The sequence below is a fragment of the Haliaeetus albicilla genome, chromosome 7, assembly GCF_947461875.1.
Source record: "Haliaeetus albicilla chromosome 7, bHalAlb1.1, whole genome shotgun sequence".
Taxonomy (NCBI): Eukaryota; Metazoa; Chordata; class Aves; order Accipitriformes; family Accipitridae; genus Haliaeetus; species Haliaeetus albicilla.
Window position 1 is genome coordinate 16,426,364 of NC_091489.1, and position 16,100 is coordinate 16,442,463.

General features: G+C 36.2%; 3 protein-coding genes across 7 annotated transcripts in view; 2 read left to right on the top strand and 1 right to left on the bottom strand.

Moving 5' to 3' along the window:
* TIAM2 (TIAM Rac1 associated GEF 2) overlaps nt 1-1,207 on the top strand; it is a 92,161-nt gene extending 90,954 nt beyond the window's left edge. The window contains 1 exon segment of the mRNA XM_069787059.1: nt 1-1,207. Within this exon segment, the coding sequence (XP_069643160.1) occupies nt 1-644 (644 nt within the window). The 3' untranslated portion in view covers nt 645-1,207.
* TFB1M (transcription factor B1, mitochondrial) overlaps nt 1,205-16,100 on the bottom strand; it is a 27,369-nt gene continuing 12,473 nt past the window's right edge. For all 5 annotated transcript variants that reach the window (XM_069787066.1, XM_069787068.1, XM_069787069.1 and 2 more), the window contains exons 6-8: nt 15,611-15,730; nt 4,882-5,009; nt 1,205-2,159 (exon numbers count right to left, since the gene is read on the bottom strand). In XM_069787066.1, the coding sequence (XP_069643167.1) occupies nt 1,901-2,159; nt 4,882-5,009; nt 15,611-15,730 (507 nt within the window). In that variant the 3' untranslated portion in view covers nt 1,205-1,900. The remainder of the gene's footprint in view (nt 2,160-4,881; nt 5,010-15,610; nt 15,731-16,100) is intronic.
* Nucleotides 8,947-12,025, top strand: CLDN20 (claudin 20). Its single transcript, XM_069787070.1, has 2 exons — nt 8,947-9,111; nt 11,001-12,025. The coding sequence occupies exon 2, from the start codon at nt 11,092-11,094 to the stop codon at nt 11,749-11,751; it is 660 nt and encodes a 219-aa protein (XP_069643171.1). The 5' UTR covers nt 8,947-9,111; nt 11,001-11,091; the 3' UTR covers nt 11,752-12,025.

Genomic DNA, 16,100 nt, shown 5'->3' on the forward strand with positions numbered 1-16,100 from the left:
CTTCCACAAGGTCCTTGAAGGTACTGAAGAATTCATCCAGTAGCGAGTGGAATGGTGACCCAGGGAAAGGCACCTTCCAGGACTCTGATGAATGCAGTCTGAGCAGCAGTACTCAGAGCAGCAGCTGCCACACCACTGACAGCATACAGGAGCCCAAAAATTCATCTCCCGATAAACATGTACAGAGCTGCGCATCTGACTTTTCTAATGTTCTTGTCAAAGAATCTGATATTCTCAGTGATGATGATGATGAAGATGACTATCGGAGCCTAAAGAAGGGCAGCCCTACGAAAGACATTGAAATACAGTTCCAACGGCTGAAGATTTCAGAGGAACCGAGTACTGACTCTGAACGGGATCGGGCTGCTGAAAACGAGGAAGGAGATGGCTTCGAGACAGGAGAGCATCCAAAGCTGGTGCGTGGCCATTTCTGCCCAGTGAAGAGAAAAGTAAACAGTACAAAGCGTAACAGAGGAACTTTAATGGCAATGCAAGAACATCACCAGTCCCTTGACAGTCACTCTGATGCTGCAAACCTAGATCTGAACTCTATTTTAGAGAGAGAATTTAGCGTCCAGAGTTTGACATCTGTAGTTAATGAGGACTGCTTTTATGAAGCTGTGGAAAGGCATGGGAAATCCTAGCTTTGTAAGCACTATATTTAAAATATTCATTTGAAGTCCACATAAAATTCAACAAACTTATTTTGCTTTAAAACTAGTACATTCATGGAGGCTGCAGGAAAACTACTACCCGATTTTGTGCACTAATACATTTTTTTCCACAAAAACAGCTGTAAAGGATTGTTAAGTTATTTTAATTTATTGTGGATCAAAAATAGATTAAGTTGGCCAAGGTCTGTAAATTAGTTCAATCCCATTCAAGCAGTTATTAAGATGATGTAGTGTTCTTGGGGAGGGGAAGGGAAGGATGGCCTCATTAGTATTTTAAGTGACATGGAGAAGGTGCTAGTGAGTGGCAGAGGGGATTACAATGGAAAGTAGCATTGCAAAATGAATTTTTCAATACCTTGGGCATTTTATTTCTTTGGTTTTCATTTTTGCTTTATTTAAAGCAGAATTAAGTTATTTTAATGTGTTTTAGTGCACAATAGTGCATAAATTTCATTTTTGTAAGTTTCAAGATGCTGTTTATACTTTATACATATGTGTAAATATACAAAAACAAAGCTTGGCCTGTAATCTTTTATTTGACTGTATTTTTTATTTTCTCTACCAGCCTGTACAGTAAAGGACAAATAAGTATTGTACTTAACCATGTTTCTACTTTTTATCATGCTGCTTTTCTCTAGTTGGAGCTTTAAATCCCAAATTCTTTGCTTTTGCATAAATGAGAAGAGTATTAGCAGACCTTGAGGCAATCTGTGCACTTTATCCTCCTTTAAGCCAGTCACTTGAGTATATTTATACAAGAGTTTTGGCTTTTGTTTTTTAAATTACTCTGAACAGTAGGATGTTCCAGGATAAAAAGAGCACAAAAACCCACATGCCATCTTACATGCTGAAGTACGAAAAGTATTTTTTCTTATGTTTCAATAATTCACTTTTTTTCATACAAAACTCTTATTTCAGAACTATCCCAACTTAATTACATGTCTCACAACATATCTTGTTTTTGGTATATGTTCTAGCCATTCCCCCGAATTAAAAAGAACCTGTAGGCACCTTGTAACTTTGACTGTCTTTTCGCTTTTGTCTGCAGCTGAATGGAATGAATAAATAAAATGGGAAAGCCCTCTCTCTCCACCACTTTCTCAAAAGTAGTTCTTCCATACCTGCACAGATGCAGGAATATATAAGCCTCCTCTTACTGAATCAACACCTCTAGATCAAGGAGTTAAAACTAATTAAAAAAAAAAAAAAAAATCAGTCTGCTGCAATTACAGCTCATTTTCTTCTTCAGTCTGTTCAAGCTGACTGGTACTTTTAAGTAAAGGCCTCATCTTCTTTTGCTTTAGTTCTTCTCTGTAATTGTACACAAAAAGGCTTGGGTCTTCATCGCACATTTTCCTGTATGTATCGCACAGACTTCTGAACTGTGACATGGAGAGCTGAAAAGGACGCAGAGTTGGATCGACATTTGCTGTCATCATCAGCTCTTCTGTTCTTTTCAAACGTCCACTTTCAGGGAACAAGGTCCTAAAAGGTGTGGGGAGAAGACAAACAAATTCAAAGAATTCAGTTTCCCTTAAGAGTAACAGGATCCTCTTGGGCATTTACTTAATAGTAAACCTATATTAAGTATATCATTATTTTAGCTCTGGCATTCTTAATATAGCACATTATGTAAGCAAATGGAAACCTAGAAGGGCCCTTTTTCTGCAAATGCAAATTATGACAACATAGGAAAGCATATACATACATTGTACATTAAACACATGCATATATGTTTGCTAACGTTAGAGAGAGCTTTGGGTATGGATACAGTCACATAGCTGCCTTAGAATTAGCCTCATATTTAGAGAGCAGCAACAGATTAAACTGTGCAAAGCAGATCAGATCCAAACCATATGACTGACTTTCAGGCTGTTTCATTCCAATGGGAAAGGTATTATCAACTTGTCATTAATACCATAATTCCAATGCCAGAAAAAAAAACAAGAAGGAGGAAAGGAGTATTTAATTATCATTTGCTTTTTAGTATTTAGAACTTGGAGAATGTGCTAGGAGCCCTAGATTTTGTTTTCAGCTCTGTCACTGTTCATAGTCAGTCATATCAGTTCATTTACTCTGTAGCCAGACACATTAGCGCCTCTCTCTCGCAAGTTCCCCAAATTTTAGTGAATAGTATTAGTTCAAATGATTTCTAATGTCTCACAAAAATGCACACAAAGTGCAAACTATTGAAAGGACTAGCTCTTATTAGCAGTAGTTCTCAATCTACAATGAAAATTTGCACATGGTTGATGTGCATGTCTCAATTTTCAAATGATCTGCCTCTGTCATACATACATAAGACCTAAAAATACTGTGCATCTAATACAGTAACACCCCAGCTGTGTTTTGCAGGTTGGCTGGATAAGCTAGTCAGAAGGCTTTGTGTAAGTGAGTTTGGTCTTAGTGGACAGATGGAATACAAAGTTAAGAAAGGGTTTAAAGTGACAAGAAAAGCTGGAACTTCTGGGAACAACCTGGGTTAAAGCATGTGCTACTCCAGGCCTTGGTCAAAAATGTCCCCATTAGTTCAGCACCTAGGTCAGCAAGGTTAAAATGGATCCATCCTTATTTTTATACCCCTCCTGAAGTTTTTCTCTCCATTGATTGGGTAGTTGAGACACATACCTGGAGCCAAAAATGTTTAATTGCCCTTTATATAAAGACTATGAACCATCCTATAAATGTCCATGAATAGCAACTCAAACTACAATATTTTTCTTCAGGGACTTACTAGCTTATTCTTATATGCCATGTGTCTCAGATCCCAGAATTTACACGCAAATGTAAACTGATTCTATTAACTTGTTTGTGTACAGTATATGTGAGACAGATACCTTATAATGAACTTAATAGCCTTATTATACATCAAAATTTGCTATTTTTTTCAGGTCAGCTAAAGAGTAAGAGGACTGCGTTTCTTAGCTGCACACTACAGCTAAAGTATGATAAGCTGCTAGGGAATATGTGATGTCCAAAAGTTCAGATTCCCCCTCCTTGCCTCAAAAGAATGTAGAGCAGTTATTAGCAATTTGAGATTACACAACAGTTGTGGGCTTTGGGGTTTGTGTTTTGGTTTTGGTTTGTTTTTGTTTTTGTTTTTTTTTAACTTTGGAAAAAATATTCTACATAATGTAGATATGTTGATTGCACATGCCTTCTGCTTACACTGTCAACAGAAACAGTTCTTCCACAAAAAAACCTCCCAACAAAACACCACCCTGTAAATCAAATACAAATCAATCTAGAGTTTGGATACCTCATTTTCTAACCACCTCCAAATGCATACTCAAACCTTAACACAGGCAAATCGGTACTCATTTTAGATCCAGTGTCTGCATCCCTGACATGAATAGATTCACTGCCTCAAGCAAAAAAAAAAAAAAACCAGTCTGGAGGCAAAATTCTATGTTCACCTTTAAAAGTGACGTGTAGGGCTTGTAGTTCCATAAAAAGCATCCACGCTAATTCTAGACTGCATCAGGGCCAAAATCATGCCCAGCAACATTCAGTTAGCCCAAGCTGCAGCAGCATGCCTCTAGTCCTAACAGCAGCTCTGTCACGTGTTCTACAATGCCGAATGCTGGGTTTTTCCCATACCAAGTCAGACGTGGCTATGCTGGAGTTTTAACAGGATCCTTGGTGAACAGACTGCAGGTTTCTTGCATCAGAGAACCTAGTAAATTCCCTCAGTAAGACATGGGGATTTTTAAAGAGTCAGTAAGAACTCCATAAAAGGGCAAGTGCAAAACCAACAATTTGACCTTTTGACATTATCCCCAAATAAGTAAAATTTCGCACAGATGATGTTCTCCCTCCTCACACTGCCATCTTTGGTTCTGAATTTTGATACCTTCATTTTTTAACTCAACTAACAAATGCTGTAGTTTTTGTAGTTGGGTTTTTTCTTTGGTTTCTGAGACAATCAATTGGAAAGATCACCAATTTACCCTAGCAATTTTAACAACTTCAACTGCTCTAACAAAAATGCACAGTAATTATTATATAATTACAGTGGAAAAAGATTCATCTCATACTTTTATCTCCAGAAACCACTCTGAAATGGAAAGATCTGATGAACTATGATGACAAATTTAAAATGGGACGAATAAAATCAAATGCATAGCTACAAGTGTTTCTCAACTGATTTAGTAGCTGACACATTTACAAAACCATTATCTGAGAATTTTTCATTAAAGATCCTTACCCAATTCCACGGAAGCAGTATTTTCTTCTAAACTGAAAAACACTTTTAACCACTTTTTCTACTAGCTCAAACGGCTGCTGTATCTTTGGTTGCACCAATGGCGTGAAATGTACCACAGCCACATCCACCTACATGGAAAAGAAAGATAAATTTGAGTAGATATATTCCTGAGATGATACATTATTTCTAAGTTAACTGGCTAGACATGAGGAAACAGGCAGAACACAGGAAGACGTTATTGCAACAGGTAACATAGCTGTGCAGTGACTAATGTCATCGTAGCTGAATATAAAGATTTGGCTTAACTTTCAAGGCCCTACAGAATTTTAGTCTTAGTCATCTGCATATTTCCAATTAGTTCACATGCCATTAGTACTTAGTGCTTTTTTCCCCATGGCACCTCCTCCATCTAGAACAACTTCCATGTAATCTGTAAAGTAATTAGCACTTTCTTTAGATCCTTCCACAAGACAATTCTGACGTGATATACAAATTAGACAATATTCAATATACAGGCTGAAGGGCAGCTGGAGAAAATTGGTATTATAATTAGAAATCAAACCCATTCCCTATATGTTTTCTGTTGCTCTAGGGCTTTTCTAAACTGTAAGCCAAGGAATTACTTTTCAACATACTAAGATTTTAAAATTCTAGTCTTTTTAAAGGAATGGTAGGTAGAAATAGGTTTGCATTCAGTTCAAGTGACCATACAACTTTGTATTTACACTGTGTATCACAGTTCATCCAAAATTATATCTGAATTATTCTACAAAGATTTTTTTCAAGCTTGTTTTATTCTTTTATTGTTCTAAAATCAGCTTGGTTCACAGAACGGTCACTTTGCCTGTGTCTGAAAAGAGAATGAAATAATATCCTCCCTTCAGTGTACACACATATATATATATAAAAACCACAAAATATGTCACACAATTACAGAGACACTGTATTATACAGAAATGCCCTGAATTCAGAATTCTGTGTTTAAAAAATACAGCCTGGGCTAAAAATCCAGTTCTGTACAACATTGAACAACGCAGTTCATCTTCTAAACTAGGTATTAACAACAATAAAAATGAAAAATTTCATGGAGGAGCACACTGAAAATTTGTACAATTTGTACACCTACTGGTACTGAATGACTACAAAATTTTTAAGTGCCAGACTGTTAAAAATATTCAGTCTCTTATTAAAAAAAGTCTGCTAATGCAATGGACAATCATCTATCTTTTTAAAAGGTCATAGAACAGATTCTATGTGATGTTAAATTGAAGACGTGCTAGTTATGACTGAAATAAAAGATACACTCAGGCCAAAGAACAGCTTCTGTTCTAAGCACACTCTCAGTGTACCAATTGTTTGAGAAAACCCATAGCAAGAGAGTACTTCAAAAAAAAGAGGTTTTTTCCTACTGTTTTAACTAAACCTGCTCTAAGTTTGTGGGTTTCTTTAAAATCAATTAAATTGCAGTAACCTCTGATGCGGACATATTCTTTTGGCACATAGGTGCCATCCACCCATGTTGTACTTTCAGTGGGAACAGCTCAGCTGTCAAGTACATCTATCCAGTACAACTGCTTCAACAGCAGAGGTTCTGTATTTGCTTAAAACAGAAATTATGAAATTCAAACAACATAAGTTTTTCACATAGACAGAACATACGAAGCTGAACAAAAATACTGGCTAGAGAAAGGAAAGAAAATACCGAATAATGCTGCTGATGAAAAAAAAAAAACAGAGCAAGGTTCCAGTATTAGCACTGCTGATCTCAAGTATAAGTTACACACAGTGTTTTTTGTCTTTTCCACCTTTTCTGAAAGCTAGAGTTAAGAATAAGGCAGAAAAAAAATATTTAAATTACTTAAATGTAAAGACACAAGAACTTATTTAAAAATGGGATGACAAAGAAAACTTGACATATGGAATCTGCAGTGAAACACCATAAATGTGTTTTCCAAAGGAGTTTCTGAATTTCTCAAGTATGAATAGCTTCCACCTTTGCCACACGTTGCTGCTACCTGTCAGGAAGACCACAGGAACGCAGTGAAAACTTGTGTTCACAGTGACTGTCAGAAAAGTTTATCTTTTTGAACAGGGCAAATAATACAGACTTCATATGACCAATCAGCGCCTTATACAGAAATACTAAGGGCTTATTTACACATGTATATGTTTATCAAAATTTTTGTCAAGAAATAGAACAAGATATTTCCCCCACAAAATTAGGGGTAAGAAAACCACCAGAGACCATTTCGGATCTCCTAGTTGCCTCAATTTTGCAAAGCTGCTTGTAAGTGAGATATGACGGCTCTTTGGGAGATGGAGCTGAATCTTTAACAAAAATTTCTGAAGGAAAAGAGAAAAAGAATACAATCGAGATGCAGTGTACAGTTTAAGAGAAAAACAGCTCAATTTGCAGTCTCAAGGCCAGTGGGCAGTAATTTCTGCTTCTGAAACAAAACACAGCACTTCTCAGCATTTGTTCCTTTATAGACGCTGTTTTCTTTGGACCCCAGGAAAGCTGCCTGGTTACTATAGCAACAGATACAGCAGAATGCTTTTCACTTGTAATTGGCCACTCCTTTAATATTATACATGCTATTTTTCCTTAACCTTTTTAATACACATAAAATAGAGAGTAGAATTATGAAAGCCAATAGAATACACAAGAGCACTTAAAATACACAAGTTAATTTGCTGATAATTTTATTAGTAACACTTTTTTTTCACCTCATCAAGTATGCTAGAAATATTTACAAAATAACACTCAATTCTTACAAAATAATGAATATGAAAATTATTCAACTGATATATCCTGAACTGTCAATAGTACAGCAATTATTCACCCCTTGCTGCTTTAGTGTATCTGTACAATGAAGGTTTATGTTCTGGTAGGGTAGGAGGAACACATGACAGTACAATTTAATTCAGAGAAGTCTGCTGCCTTGCTGATGAAATCAACACTCTAAATCAGAATAAGCTTCAATGAGACAATTTTATTAATTGTTGACAATAAAGGTCTCATGACAGGCGATACTTGTATCAAAAGCAAACCCACATACCCTTTTTCAAGCTGTAATTTACTCACAGGGAACGGAAACCTAAGCAGAACATATTACAGGTTCATTAAAACAGACTGCTTGAGATCCTACTAAGATAGTTCTAAGCCAGCACTTTCACCAACCAAGTGTTCAGTACCAACATTTTATCTATTACAGACAAATGTTAGTGTATCTCATACCAATCTTGTTCTGATGCGAGGGTTTCATTTTGGTTCACTTCCAGCAGAAAATAACCGTGCCACTGCACTAATAGCAATAATCTAATTCCTGTGTAAGAACAGCTTTGTAATAACTTAACTCTATTCACACTAGGCTCACACACAGGATCACAGGAACCCAAAAGTCAGGTACAGAACCTATGGGTATCTCACTGCTGCAATCAGCAAGACTTTGCTCCTAACTTCTTGACTTCACACACCAACTTAAGGCCACTTCTCTTATGTGCTGCAGTTACCATATAAGCCTTATTAGTAACTTTATTCCTTCGCTCTTTTTATACAGACTCATACAGAGGTAACAAGTTATGGGATGACCTACAGAAGGCTAAGGCTATCAAGAAGAGATAAGCAAAACCTGTAGTTGAATAGAAATGTCCTGCTGTTCCAATTACAAATTAAAATAAATTGCATAGTTCTTTGCTAGGAAATTTAAACTCTTAATAAGATTATCTGTGATGAAAAAAACCCCAACAATCGACAAACAACAAAACCTTCTGGCCTTGGCTCTCAGTTAAACTTAAATGAATTCTACCCTCACCCCTCATCCCCCTCCCCAAATCCATAAGACTACAGAGTTTCTGGATTCTCAAGAGTTTACTCCTTTCAATCACTGTTCACAGTTTTCATCATAGAACCTGGATATCATTATGTATTTAGGACTAAGGGCCTCCGTGTGTTTTTCCGCATAATCTCTTTGCTTTCCCTTACTGAGTGTTTGTCAAATGCAACTCATTAAACAAAGTACTCCTTTATTCTCGGGTAGATGGAACTAAGAGCGAACAAACAGCAGTAATGCACTTGCTGCAGAGAAGAGAAAAAAACAACATTCCAAGAAATTTTGTTAATACATGCCAATGCAGTTTTATATGAGATGGGATAGTTCCATTCAAGAGAAACTGCATTTTTCCAGGATTTCTACAGTGAAGAAAACATCTCAGACCTCACATCCAGCCGTAAGTGCCACACAAACAGGAATGAAACATAACTGTATTTTTTATTACACTTGCAGTGCTTATACTTGAACTTACCATGCCTTTAATTTGGTTCATCCCATTAAATGTAATGTACGATTACTATTTGCAGTGGTTTGCATTTATGTTTGCATGTTTGTATATGCTGAAATTTTAAAAAGGAAGCAATGAAAAAGGCTAACACAAGATCCTAATTAGCTGTTCCAGAATATGCTTTTGAATGAGTTCTGAGCTATCCAGACATGTCAGTTCCTTCTGTAAAAGGAAGTTAAACCATCTTTCTCATGGGCCCAATACAGCAAATGATATGTATTTGCCAAAGCAACTCTTCACAGTTTGAACAAACCGGATTTGGAAATAGGCAGGTCTTCGAAATAACATTTTAAAACGAGTAGCTGTTAATATTCTCACCTTAACTATAAGCTTTTATATATATATATGCTGGACAGAGTTAGCACAACCTTGAACAATTACCTGAACTAAGTACAATGTATAAATTAGAGGATTACTTGTTATGTAATGCCACTAAAGACTGATAGAATACATAGTGATCAAAACCTTGTCTTATGTATAATGAATTGAAGTAAGTGTACAGTGCTTACAGATATTTTGTGTTCCACTTATTTCAACTTTATCCCCTATTATTATGGATTTTCAAAAAAGTTCTAATGATAAAGACCAATTTTAATATTATTGTTCATATTTAGATAGAATGTCTTAGAAAGCACAATCCAGGACTGAGGACTGCCCTTTCTCTATCACTCTGATAAAAGACAAAACCTGCCAATTAAACAGCGCCACTTAAAAGGCAGGACATCATTTCTAATCCTCCTCACAGAGGTTTCAAACCACTGCTCTTCATCTGCTATCCCAACAGTCCAGCTGATATAATAGCAATAGTTTTGTCTTCCCAGGTGCACAGTTATCACACTGCCTAAAATATTCTCATTGTCAAATGAAATTTGACTCTTTATGCAAGAATAGCAGGGAGGCTTTTTAATGAATTTTTAAAACTGCCAGAATGGCAAATTTGCAAATTGTTTCAGACAGCTAAGTGATTGATTAAAAAAATGCACTTGCACAACTGAATTGTTCCATATCAGTGTTAAAAACAGTATTTTATAGACAAAAGCAGATCATATGCACTCTTATGACTTGCTCAATACTGCTGCTCTAAGTCAAGGATTGAGAATCACTGGCTGAAAATAAAATACTGATTTAGAAAAGTCACATGTGACTTAATTGTGAAAATACTGCAAAAAATAAATTCAATCTTCTCTTTCAAAAACCATGAAATTTCATAACAGTTATTACACAAAAGAACAGATAATATTTAGATAACCAAAATAAAGGGTTACCTTTAATCATACTTTAAACAAAAGATAATATAATATATGTTCATTGTTACAAAAGAGTCAACAGGAGCTGGCTACAGCCATCAACACACTTAAAGAAGGTACTTGAAAAGTACAATATATTTTCTACCACATCATTTTTCCACAATGACTTCTAATCTGTAAGTTTCTAATGTTCCATTTACAATGTATATTTGTCTAGTAAGCCTGCAATCCATATATTATTACCAAAAACAACTCCAGTAAATTAAGTTTTGCCTGATGGCTTGCAATCATGTATGAAAGAGTAGCAGCTCCTTCTTACAAGCAATTCTTAAACACTGTCCATTTACCATCATTTGTGTTCAAGTACCTTGTGTACAGCTGCTCAGCTGCTCTCATCTGCTGCAGTATCATGTTCAGATATTCATTCACATATAGCTCTAATTTTAAATGCAAGCTTTTTTTGTTTGCTGATTTCTCCCCCCCCCCCCCCCCCCCGTACTTCTCCTCCCCCCCCTCCTCCCTATTACACAGAGGGCTACAGCCTTGGCTACGAAGCTACCAACCAGTTACACTCATTTACAAGAGAAAAACAGGCAGACAAAAGGTGACAGCAGATATCATCATGGCATCAGCAAGTCTGCAGTTCTTTGCTTTTATTCTGGCCTTGTTTGGTGTTTTTGGAGATATCACCGCCACCTTGCTACCCAACTGGAAGGTAAATGCAGATGTTGGTTCAAATATCATAACAGCTATAACCCAGATGCAAGGGCTTTGGATGGACTGCACATGGTACAGCACTGGGATGTTTAGCTGTACCCTGAAATACTCCGTTCTCTCTCTCCCCATCTACATCCAGGCTGCACGGACCACCATGGTACTGTCTTGTATCCTATCAGCCTTTGGGATCTGCATCACTACAGTTGGAATGAAATGCACAAAGTTGGGAGGGGACCCTGACAGCAAGAGTCATGCTTGTTTTGCTGGAGGAGTCTGCTTCATTCTTGCAGGAATCTTTGGATTAGTACCAACATCCTGGTACACAAGGGAAATTATTTCAAATTTTCTGGACCAGACCATTCCAGAGAGCAGTAAACATGAACCAGGAGGAGCAGTTTATACAGGATTCATTTCAGCAGCGTTTCTGCTTATTGCAGGTGTAATCTTCTGCACTTCCTGTTTTAAAAAGCAGCAAGGAGCATGGATTTACCGTCCAAAGCAGCACCATTTTCCATCCACGGAGCAGGAGAGCAACGCAGGTTACAACCTGAAGGACTATGTATAAAATACAGTTACTTCTATCTGTTGAAGCTTTTTTTGTGCTAAGTGTAGTTTGATTATTTCAAAGAATGTATAACATATAGCAATTTTCTTGCATCTGGGTTGTAGTTATGTTTAAGCAAGGTATTTCATTTATAGCGGTATCCACAAAAAGAATGAAGAAGGAAACAATGCTTAAGTCTGCTACAAAAGTACTTTTTTGTGTTGATTTTTCAAACCATTCTTTTTGACTTTCCAAGTAACATTTATTGAAGAAAAAGTAACTATTTTAAAACATAACTGACAGAATAATTAATGTACTGATGGCTTGTTACAGCAAAGATGCTTAAAAACTAACTGCCTTCTATTTAGCAAATCAGGCTATCAATAACATATAATGTTTTATAGTGTATTTTACATTTTTATCTTTATTTTAGTCATGATGCAGGGAAAAAACCCCAACCACTCTTTGTCCAAGAAGCCCAATTCAATGGTTTTTAAATAGCAGACGCATCTGCCTTCCATTTTCAGTTCTAAATTGCCTTGGTAACTAGATTTCTTAAAAAAAAAAAAACAAACAAAAAAACCCCCCACACCAAAACCAACAAAAAACCAAAAAACACACACACAAACACCAAAACAAAGCAAAAAACCACAACAAAAACTCCCAGACCCAAACCTTAGCTGCATTGTATATTCTGCATATCAGGCTGAAGAATCAGCAGTACCATTCAGATCTTGCCAAAAATGGCTCTCCCGCCCCAAACTGCCACCTGCTGTGGGTTTCATTTATTATTGTTAAAGAAATGTCTACTCAGCATTCACCAATTGCTGCTAATCTATCATTACACAATGAATGTTAGATTTGACGAGTGATACAACAGAAATGTAACCATGACTATGAAAACACCTGCAAACTGTAAGACACAGGATACAAAGTAAATTATCTGTGTTCCAGAAAAATCTGGAAGCCTTCTGGCTTACACTTCTTCAAAGTAGCTTTTAACAGCTCAAATCACACAGCTACCATTTATTGTCTTCTACATTTCTGGCCTTCTAAAAGAACTTTGTAAGTCCTTGTAATTATTCCTGTTGGGTCTGTTTCAGGCCCGCTCCCATGTATTCTATTACTGTAAAATGTAATATACAATGGTGATGAAGAGACAGCTTCTTTGTCTAAATTTATTTTCTTAACTCCCTTATTTTGATTAATAATCTTAGATCCTTTAAGCTTTTCTTTCACCACACAGATTTTGTTTTGTATTGTCATTGGCAGAGTATGTTCTATCTAAACGCTTCCCTAAATGAGAATCAAATTGATGGTAATTTGCTAGCATGTGTAAGGGAATGGAGAAGGAGTATGATACAGGCCTTTAAATTTAGGAATACAATAATGCTGGATGAGTCTTTCAACAAAACCAACTGCTCTTTATTTTGCATATTTATATACAACTTTCATTTCCCATATTATTAACCTGAAGTTTACTAAAACAGTATGAAGGGGCCTTAACATTATACCTACAGTTTGTTGGAAAAAGTAAGATCTTCTGTTACAGCATTTGAGAAAATGGAATGTTTTATGCATCTAATATGTAAAGAGTCTTTATTCGAATATACATAGAACGGAATTACATCTTGCTTGTATTACCACTGTTACGTAGCCATTTTGAGTTTCCTATGTATCCATTAAGAAGCTTGTTTTGGACAATTCCTAATGCTAGTATCAGCAGTTATTTGGTATTGGAAAGACTGAACTATGACCAAAAAGCCAAGTTTTCTTTGCTTAGACACAACGCTGTGCAGCACCATTCCATTCCATAAACCAATAGTCTTTTATATCTCAAATAATATTAATTCATTGGGCAAATAAAGTAGACAACTCATTCCCAAAAACATGCATCTCCACCTTTAGTAAGTGGTTTGACATGACACTAAGCTGTGATCATTGCTATGTATGTGAATTAAAACTAACATTTGTAAAGTAAGAACCAAAGGCATTTTCACAGGAGGGCATAAGAAAAAGATAGTAACTGCATATTATGAGCAAAATGAGGTATTCATCGGTTACATAAGCAGCAAATTTTTCTTCCTAAAACTTTATACAGAAGTACCTGAATTTCCTTGTATGCCTATGAAAACGAAATGAAGCACTTAGCCACTTCATTCACAATATGCTGCAAGAGCTTTCCAAGAAAACGAAGATTCTGTCAGAAACAGTAATATCTAAAACCATGTCAGTCTATGGCTAAAAGAACAAGGACAAAACAGAAGATCAATCTACAACAGGAGTTTGAAGGAAACAAAATATAGTGAGAACAGGTCTGTCTGAAAAATTTGTACTTTCTGCTTTTGCTATATAAGCAATACTTGTTTTAACTCAAAGAAATATATTAAATAAAAATATGCTTGCCTTTAGTAGGACTGCCTTTTTTATTCAAGAGAGCACCAACAGACTGTAGGATTTGCTTGTACTAAGACATTTGTCACAACTCTGAGTTACCTCTCTCTCAGTCAACTACGGCCTTTTCAGTACAGGAAAATGGGAATATCAGTTATAGCTTCCCAATTCTGAGACACAATCTGCACAAGACTTTTGACTACACTAGCTCTACTATGGCCTCAAATTGTATCCACCATTGAGAAACCACCACCACAAAACTGGAATTTTAGCCTTACTGAACACTATTTCACATATTTGACAGTAAAATGACATCCTGAAATTATTTTTCATTCAGCTAGGACACAGGAAGAAAAACCACCGAAGAACCCCAACCCAAAAATGCAAAGCAAAAAATAACATGTCTTAAGCATGGTTATTTTTCTTCACAACAGACTGCTGTCACAACTAATAATTTAACATGTTTGAACAATTACTTGTTCAAAAAATAGTAACAGAATTTTAAATCATCATCAGAATATGCCCAGGTAGAGGCCTTAAAATTCATTGTGATAAAGAGAGACAATGACCTTCCAAAGGTTCTTAGGAGATAAGCCTGAAGAGTAAAAAGACCCAGAGAGAGACTGCGATAAGGGGGAAGGGAGACGTATTGATGAATCGAACCAACCAGTTTAAGAGGATCTTTCAGATGCTGGAAGTTCATTTCTGAACCAGAACACTAGACTTCCATGTGAATTCAGAGGAAACAGACCCCACTTAGTGTCAGGCACACATTTTAACAAAAAAAATCTTGTCCAAAATGCAGTTTAATTTACTAATTCTTGATTTCTGTAATCATAATGGCTATTAATAAAAACCAGTGGCAGTAGATAAGAGGACAGCAAAGAGACTGTTCTCCTCTACTCACTCAAGAGCAGATAGGAGGGAGAAAAGACTGTTACTTTTTTAAACAGGCAGTGGGATGTAGGTGACAAAGTGCTACAGCGAATAGGAGGGAGTTAAATATGCTAAAGCTGAGTAGGGTGAAACGTAAAGATTATAGACACAGTAAAATTAGATATCTTTGACAAAGATGACAAATGAAAGGCTTTTATTTATCAGGGTCTTTCAAAAGACCTATCAAATTTTCTAGGCACAATTCCCAAACTGTTTATAAATGCAAACTGTAAAACAGCAGGCTTTCCAAAGACACTACAATCCTAGTGGACTATCCGGTCATTAAATCCTAATCTCCTTCTCCAGAAACACCCAAAGTAGTACTCTGATCTTGCAGATAGCCTTGAAGGTCAAAGCCAAGTTCTGAGGAACCAAAAAGAAAAGCGCCCTTTGAAGGAAGTATGCTTCATTTACAGGAATATCACATGACTCCACTTCATAGTATGGAGATATTGAACTAGAGCACCCAACTGTGTTCCTTACTCAAAATCAGATATATTGCTTGACTGACAGATTAACAAAAAACCCAAAGAAATACATCAAAACTTACCTCTGGCTTTGGTACAAAGGCTTGACCTGGAATTATGAAACAGTTTTCAACAGTGCAGAGATGCTGAGACATGATGGACAGTCTGCTACGTTGCTTACCTCCTGGATTAGCTGTAAACCTCTATTGAAGAATCGAAACATGTAAATCAGTGAAACTGAATTGACCAAGTCGTCAGTTATTTTAAAGCTTGATTTTCAGTAAAATCAAAGGCAAAGAAATTAAAAAAAAAATAAATTGTTAAGAACTCATATCAAAGTTTATGCCTAGTTCATCTAGAATTTTTTTCTCCAATGTAGCACCATTTCACTAAGATGCCATGCTAATTTACAACCTCAGTCCTGCAATCAAATGCACATGAAAAGGAGCTCCTTGAACTTCTGCAGAACTTAATGAATGTCAAAAGAATTTTGTATGGGCACAAAAGAAAACTAAAACTATTTTGACTGCAGGATTCAAAACAAACATAACACCAGCTGACAGTATTCTCACA

Coding starts and splice junctions, on each gene's coding strand:
- CLDN20 (XM_069787070.1), top strand. CDS start 11,092: ATGGCATCAGCAAGTCTGCAGTTCTTTGCTTTTATTCTGGCCTTGTTT.